Source organism: Hordeum vulgare, chromosome 1H (genome assembly GCF_904849725.1).
Source record: "Hordeum vulgare subsp. vulgare chromosome 1H, MorexV3_pseudomolecules_assembly, whole genome shotgun sequence".
In the NCBI taxonomy this organism is placed as follows: Eukaryota; Viridiplantae; Streptophyta; class Magnoliopsida; order Poales; family Poaceae; genus Hordeum; species Hordeum vulgare.
In genome coordinates, this window is record NC_058518.1 from 297593593 (window position 1) to 297602043 (window position 8451).

An 8451-nucleotide genomic window follows, 5' to 3' on the forward strand; every position below is an offset into this window, starting at 1 on the left:
AAAAACGCACGATCCACGGTAATCGGACGCACACGACGCATCGGCCGAAACGTTTCGGCCGGCGCGCTCGCGTGAAACGTTTCCTTTTTTTACTTTGCCTTTCCTTTCTTATTAAGCTGCTAGTAGACTGCAAAGAGCAATTCTAGCAGATCACCACAGAGACCTCCTCCAGAACCCATATGAAGTGCATTCCAATCAGTTTTTGGAGGTTGATGAGGTTATCTACAAAGTTAGGATCATCCTTATTTTATCGTATATTCTTCTGAATTTGTTTGTAATTTTAATATTAGGCATTCAAACAATGAATAAAAGTGAATCAGCACCAAAATGATATAGTTAGGGGTAAATTCATCTTGTATACCTATCATTAACGACTAAAATGTCACATACATTTAACTGGTAGACTAGATAGATAGACAATATTGCTATTCAACATTTGCATTTCCAGCTCGCTGCGTATAGACTAAATAGATAGACAATATATGGCTATTCGACATTTTCATTTCAATTGAGTCGGAGCGCCTCATCTAGGTTGTCATCGGCGTCAAGTACCTAGTGGGCAACCCAGACAACAAAACTCGATCTCATGCTCCACATCCTTCATGGGCTTCAACTGTGGCTACTCGTCCACCTCTCGACGAGGGTGGCCAAGCGGCGACTGCCCTCCACCTCTCGAGCACCGTGGGCGCCCATCTCAAACAGAGAGTCAGGGTCAGTGTCAGGGACCCCAAGCCTCGCGCACTGGAGGAGGAAGTGCCGACGGCCATAGGCTAATGTGGACTAGATAGATAGACAATATATGGCTATTCGACATTTTCATTCAGTTGAGTCGGAGCGCCTCATCTAGGTTGTCATCGGCGTCAAGTACCTAGTGGACAACCCAGACAACAAAACTCAATCTCATGCTCCACATCCTCCATGGGCTTCAACTGTGGCTACTCGTCCATCTCTCGACGAGGGTGGCCAAGCGGCGACTGCCCTCCACCTCTCGACCACCGTGGGCGCCCATCTCAAACAGAGAGCCAGGGTCAGTGTCAGGGACCCCAAGCCTCACGCACCGAGGAGGAAGTGCCGGCGGCCATAGGCTAATGTGGTGCAGGGAGTGATAGCCCCGCCTGCCTGCCCGTTGCATCGTGTTTTCTTCCTTGAGGCCTTGTTCGGTTGATAGGGATTTAGAAGGGGTTTTTTTCTTCCTTGAGGCCTTGTTCGGTTGATAGGGATTTAGAAGGGGTTTGACAGGGATTGAGATGGATATCATCCCCTACAAGTTAAAATTCACCCTCCAATCCTTTTGAGAAGAGGTGGAACCCAACAAGGCTAAGGAGGTTTTAGCCCGTACACGGTTCAGCGGCCGTGGTGCAAGCGTGCAATCCCAAAGTTTGCCGACTCTGGTCGTAAGTATCAGTGAAGTTGGATTTCGACGAGCGGTCGGCACCCACACACAGCGAACAATTGCAGGTCGGCACCCAAACACGCATTATTTCCTCTAACTTTGCTCGCCAAGGAGCACCCATCTCATCTCAACCAACCCCACACGGCACAGGCAGGCTATCCATAAAAGAGCATCAATTTAACAAATCTGCACAATGAGTCTACGCAACGCACAACTTCCTGCCACGGCAGTCTCTGTGCCTTGTGTACACGGCCTAACAGACAGCGACAACCACAACTAAAACCAACATTGTTTTGTTCCACCAAATAAACATGCTGTAAATTCCTTTGGTCTTTCAATTGTCTGTAGTATAACTCACGGTGGCGCATCAACATTGTCGACCTCTGGACGCATCGCCGACAAGGGAACCTGCAGGCAGATAAGACTTTTGTTAGTAGCTGCTACTCTTGTAAAGGAAGAAGGGCAACACGAGCCTCTCCGAGTACTGGCAAATAGGAGAGAGCCATTTAACTTCATCAATGCAGGGGAAAGCAGCAAAACTGGTGGGTGTCGACAAAAAAAAAATGTAGAATTCAAAGTTAGCATTGAACACAACCAGATGTAGCATGTTTTTCATTTCGTTTTGTTCTGTAGGAAACCAGATGTAGCATCTTCTTTCTACGAGTCTAGGAACTTCCTTTTACAACAGTTGTACAAACAGTATATATAAGCGCAAGTGTTCAAGCTACTCAAATATCACAGGTACAATATAGCTCTGTATTTGACCGATGTATTACCACGAGAGCTCGTGGATGAAGCAGGTGAACCTTTGATTTCATCTATACACATTGCAAAGTGGAAGGAAAATATTTATATGTAAATTACAAGGTGTAATTTATTTTGGAAGAAATAGTGAGGCACTAATGTGTGGTCTATAGCTATATCCTTGGATGGCTAATTAACGAATGATGGATACAACACATAAGAGATGAATGGCCAGGACAGTCCAATAAAGCATCTGCCAGAGGAGTCGCACAATAAAATACAAAGGAAACAATGGACGACAATCCATCTCTGAGCCCGGGCTGATTTGCGCCCGTGTTGAATACAAAAATCAAAATAAATACTAAAAAAATCCAAAAAAAATGGGTGATAGACAATTTGATGCATGAGGTCCGCTCCAATTTTTTGAATCATTTGGACATCTGAGCACCTCTTGGCAAAAAAGACAAATTCGGGGTCCCTAAAAAAGTTTACTGTTTGTGCACTGTTTTGACCCGATTTGTCTTTTTGCTGAGAGCTGCTCAGATGTTCAAATGATACAAACATTGGAGTGGACATCACGCATCAAATTATCTACCACCCCAAAAAAAATTGGAATTTTTTGAATTTTTCTAGTATTTGTTTTTATTTTTTTTCTGACCAAGTGCAGATGAGCCTGGGCACCGAAATGCTGCACTCGACTGTGAATGCAATCTGAACCTAGAAAAATAGATTTCTAACCAACGGCCTGAAGGGAAGATGTCAATGAAATTTACACAGAACATGTATTTGAGCATTCTTCAACAGTTGAAGCCATCAACCATAGAGTACTTTGTAAGATATTACTGTGTAATCATTCAACAGCCAAACCAACAGCCAACAAAACAGCAGGCATGAAGATCATGGTCACTATAACTGAAAACTGAAGTAGAACCCACTGAGAATACCCAAGAGATGGGGAAAAAAAGATTTCTAAATATATGCAAAAATTTCTTGAAAAGGAATGCATATTTTAATCTGTTCACCGTTTTTGTTCTAAAGTGACACTTGCAAAAAGCAAACATTCCGGAAATGATACCGGAGTAGGGGCAGATAACTATGGTCCTCTCGTGGAGACTGATACCTGGGTGCTCGTATATGGATAACATGTGGAAAGCTTATGAAAACATAATTATGCTGACGACAAGGTTCTCAACTTCTTGGTGGACGAATACAAAGTTCCTAATAACTAATAACAGAGCACCTTATCTTGATGTCTCTGCTACATATTTTGTCAGAACCACAATGAACCATACCATTTTCTGGCTGGTCAGAAAAGTCTGTAGTAACTGTAAAACAATTGGCCAGTCAATCTAAACAAATCAAGAAGAGAGAATAGCCAGAATATCACTAGTGGAAACCATAAGTGCCAAAATACCACTATGAAAAACCGAAGTGCCAAAATAGCACTCAAGTTCAATTTTTTCATACCTAAATAGCATTGCCTTCTATTGTGAAACATATTCTGTTAGTCAATGATGGATGGAGCTATCAGTTTTTTCTACCTTGCCAAAAATACCCTTCATCTTTTCTCTGAGCATGTGTGTTGCTGCCCGTTGCCATGAGGCTAGCTTGTACCGGTCAAAGTGGTTGGTGATTGTTTCGCCAACCCAAGCTTTAGTCACGGCTGTTGTACGCTGCAAGCCAGCCGCCCCACCATTGTATTCGTGTCGTTTCCAGCGACATGGAGACACCGCTCTGCAGCAGCTGTGTGTCGCCTTGCCCACCCAGCTCCCCCCTGCATCCAACCCATCGCCGCCCCAACCTTTATGTGGAGCACGGCCCCGTTCATGTCGCCTCCCATCCTCCAGAACCACATGGGGAGCATGGCCCATTTGTGTGTTGCTTGTTGTTGCTTACCATAATACTGTAGGTAGCACCTGCTACTGCACCATGTGGCTGCACGACGCCGTCGCCGCTTGCTAGTTGCTGATGGTGTGAGGCACAACGGCCAACATGGCTGAGGCAGCACAATAGCGGTCGTGGCGGCCGACTGAGCTAGAGGTGGATGGTTGCGCTGACCCCTTTCCCTTGTCCAGCGGCGAGCATACAGTAAAGGGCAAAGTAGTATTTTTACTCATCGGCTAGTCTCATTTAGCTCATAATGGTATCTTGGCATGAATTTTTTTAAGTGAGTGCTATTTTGGCATATTGGTTTTTCATAGTGGTATTTTGGCACTTGTGGTTTTCACTAGTGCTAGTTTGGCTATTGGCTCAATCAAGAAGGCAATGATCAACATATTCTATCCTCAAATGCATCCAAACAAGGGATGTACAAAAGAGGCAGATTTGAACAGGAGTTGTGCAAAGGAAGGGCACATATCAATGTAAAGTTGTGTGCACCAAACCTGACAAAAGTATCAGAAGTTTAGAAGCCTCGGACAGGGCAATGCATCTCTCCCTATTCCTATTTAATTTTCGAATATCCCCTACATGGTTGGCTGCTAGCTGGTTGAATGGACAAAAGGCGTCTTACATGAGTTGCTGCTCTGAGCAAAACTGTTGTGTTTCGCTTGATCAAACAAGATACAGTCCAAACCTCTTTTGAACAAATGACTTGGCGTAACTGCTATCAAATAATCATATCTACCTGTTCGAAAGAAACTAACCAAAGAGAAGCATCCAAACTAACAAAACTAATTTTATACCCAACAAAGTAAAAATAAACTCATGTGAGAGGCCATGCAATCACACTCGCGTATGACAAAGTCTCTCAACAACCTACTGGCTTCATTGGAGAGATGATAAAAGTGACATCCATGGTACAGTCAACAAAATTATCACACTTGAGAGAACATAAATGGCATTATCATTCATGGCTGACATTTTGACTTGAAAGCAACAGCTTCTTAACTAAAAAAACTAGAACTGCAGAAAAAATAAGAGTTGTTTTGAATTCTTGAAATCTATATGTAAATTTAATAGTTTATTGGTCTACTTAAAGTCTGGATTGACTCACAACAAATGATTTGAGAACGGTGAAATTTATGGGAGCCTCACTAAAAGAACCTAATCAACACATATTATCTTCTATAAGAAAGCTAGTGAAACTAGATGTGTGTACGTGGATGAGACTAGAGTCTGGATCATCCAATATACTCAGCCGACCCAAAGTACAAACCAAAAACGAAAAGAAAAAAACCCTCTCCTACTTAAACAAGACGTAAAGTTCTGTTGTCCGCTCCAACTTCATCCAACCTTACGTACATCCCCTCCTTCCTCTCCCTCTTTTAATTTTTTCCTTCCAATCTCTGAGTTTCCTATCAGTTTTCCCTAAAGACAACCTCCCTGCCCCACCATTTATTGACTTGCCAAATAAAATTCTGCTTTGGTAAGCTAACAAGAGCTTACCAAATATGGGCAGGTAAATCTCTCCTACAATATGTGTTCCCCCATTGCAACACACAGGCAACTATCTAGTCAAAAATAAAAGAGTAAACGGCGAGAACAAAAATGTATTAGCCTATAAGGTTTGTACATTGATGATTAACTAGAGCCACCATGGGAACTTAGATGCCTAGGGCTCCCAGGTGCGCACCACTGGTGAAGCTTATCCCTGACCACACCTAAGATCTGCATCAGCGTGTTGTGATCATTCTGGGGGGGAAACTATGATGTTCCTCTTCCTAAATCATCCACGTAGAGAGGATAAATGACATCAAAATGCAGCGACAGCTTTTTTGTTTCTTACGAAATTTGTTAAGCAAACCAACAAACCTCTATAAGTAGAAGATAGGCTTGCTCATCAAATAAAATTTCAGTAGTGTATCATTTTGATAACAGCTTCCTACTGTTTAATACGAATAGCTTATTACGAACTTATATACAAGTCTTAATGAGCATATGCAACTGTTGCTAATACTACAATGACACAAAACCACCAGATCAGAGATAATCCTGAAATTGATGTGAGCAGGCAAGTTTATACTATAGCATCTCCAGCTTTTAAGTCCTAACTGTTTATGACTATGAAATGTAATTGCATTTAGCAAACTATTCTGTAAAAATAGGTAGTTCTTTCTCTACTAGTCAAGAAAAGAATAGTGAACAGGAAATGAAGCAATTTCTGCTACAATCAAAGAGTTATGAACAGGATATAATCTAGTCTGCCAAGTAAACTGCATCCATACAAAAGGCCGTGTTTTATGATGTAAATACCTCCAACTGATCACAGATTTGTGTTCAATTTTTGTTACTACCACCAGCTCCATCCTGCGAACCGCTGTCCTGTGAGCTACTGCCAGCACCAGCATTGTTCCCATCTTGCTGTGGTGTTTGACCTGCCAATCCACCAAACGGCCATGGCAATGACACATTGAATCTCCTTTCCACCACCCTCTCCCCACTCTCCTCCCCTCCTTCTTCAGCAACACCAGAGCTCCCAGATGCAGCAGCACCACCACCACCAACAGATGACTGTGGGTTTGAGGCCTTAATGCCCTCATAATCAGGATCATCGGTGGGCAGCTCAAAGCGACAAATGGGGCAGGAATTGTGGAGCTCCAACCAGGGTACAATGCAATCGGCGTGATAGATGTGCTTGCAGGGCATCTGCTTGGCCCCGTCTCCAGGTGAGAAATCTTCCTTGCACACAGCGCACTCGGCGCCCTCTGCCGCCGCAACCATGGCATCAGTGACAACGACGTCAGGAAGGGTGGACAGGGCGGACTTGGCAGCCGGCGGCGTGCCGTAGCGATTCGGATCGTTCTCGGCGAGCTGCTCGATGAGTTGCTCCAGTCCCGGGCCGACGAAGTAGTCCCCATAGCTTGCCCCACCGGTACGGCCGCCTAGGCCGGGGGCAAGGTTGACGCTGGCGTCGTCCAGGAGCACCTGGACGTTGGCGCCCCCCTCCATGAGGGTGTGGATGTAGTTCTGGAAAAACACGAGTGGGTCGAAGGACTCCGGCTCGTTCTCAGGCGTGGCCGTGCCAGCGGCCGAGGCGGCGCCGCTGCCACTCCTGGACCTAACGCGGCGGCCCTCCTGGAGGTCGAGGATGCTGGTGAGGAAGTTGGAGAGGTCGCTGGAGGGGGGCGCGGCGGTGGAGGAGGAGGAGGATCGGGACGGGGAGGAGGCGGTGGGCATCATGGGGGGGAAGGCGAAGGGGAAGGGGAGGATGGTGGGGGCGGGGACGGTGACCTCCTCCAGGAAGTCGCCGCGGCACTCGGGGCAGGAGAGCTCGCCGGCGGCGGCGGCGGAGGCGGCGATGAGGACGGTGCGGTTGCATTGATAGCAGAAGTACTGCTTGCGCGCGAGGGAAGCGTAGTAGGCGGCGCCCGGGGTCGACATGGCGGCGCCCGGCGATCTAGGCAGCGGCGGCGATGCGAGTTTTCTCTACGGAATTTAGGTCTTCGGCTTTCAGTATCTCGTTTAGTCCTTTTTTTTTCTGGGTTTCTCCGATTTTATCAAGGGCGGTGACCCCGGACGGTGTTTCGTTGCGGCCCGGAGGAGGAGAGGTTAGTTAGTTTCCGATTGATTAGATTGCAACACGTCAGGCGTCAGAGTTTGGTTTGAATTCTGTTAATCGGGTTGATTTCGTGTCAAACATTTGAACGGCTAACTCTTTTTTGGAAAATGTTTACTTCATCCGACTTATGACAGCGTCTTTCAAGCCGTATCCATCACCCACCACGTGTCTTTATGGGACCCATTCATCGGTTTCATTAGTCTTATCCTTTTCACGAAGCATCTCGTCCATATCAGATCCCCACTGTATCGTTTTTTTTCATTGAGCGATTTCACGAGCTCTATTTAAGATGCAGTTTAGCCCTTCACCCCATCACTCGTCTTATTTCGGTGAAGCACGCCAAGCCGTTGTCATGAGACACGGCGGTTGTTGCTTCGAAGGGGACAGCCATCGCGACTATATCTGGTAGCCGCTCGTTGCGTGATGGTGGAAGCGATTGGCCTATGCTTTTGAGGGCGACAATGCGGGGGCGACAAGGGTGGCTGTCGTAGAATTATATGATGCTCCGTTGTGTAGCTACGAGGTCGGGAATGCCTAGTTGCAAGCTACGAAACACATGACGACATGGGTACTTCAACACCAGTTGTGCTACTTGGTTGCGAGGGATACGACCATTTGTGTTGCGCGTTGTGAGGGCGACGACGATGTGCCCATGCTACAATGTAGCACCCGATGCTTGAAGCGGCCATGCTTATGCTGCAAGGGGCGGTGAGAGGTTATGCTTCCTGCGGCTCGTTTCCTATCCCAACTATTGGGCATGACGGGTGAGGGTGTCCCGGACTAGGGGTGCCAGCCCGAGGTGTTTTATGTCCAT

General features: G+C 46.1%; 1 protein-coding gene across 1 annotated transcript; it reads right to left on the bottom strand.

Moving 5' to 3' along the window:
- Positions 1 to 1549: 1549 nt before the first annotated feature.
- LOC123432010 (E3 ubiquitin-protein ligase RING1-like) lies at positions 1550 to 7561 on the bottom strand. Its single transcript, XM_045115364.1, has 2 exons — positions 6332 to 7561; positions 1550 to 1801 (listed from the first exon to the last, which is right to left on the bottom strand). Exon 1 carries the CDS (start codon positions 7457 to 7459, stop codon positions 6356 to 6358), a length of 1104 nt encoding a protein of 367 aa, XP_044971299.1. The 5' UTR covers positions 7460 to 7561; the 3' UTR covers positions 1550 to 1801; positions 6332 to 6355.
- Positions 7562 to 8451: the final 890 nt, after the last annotated feature.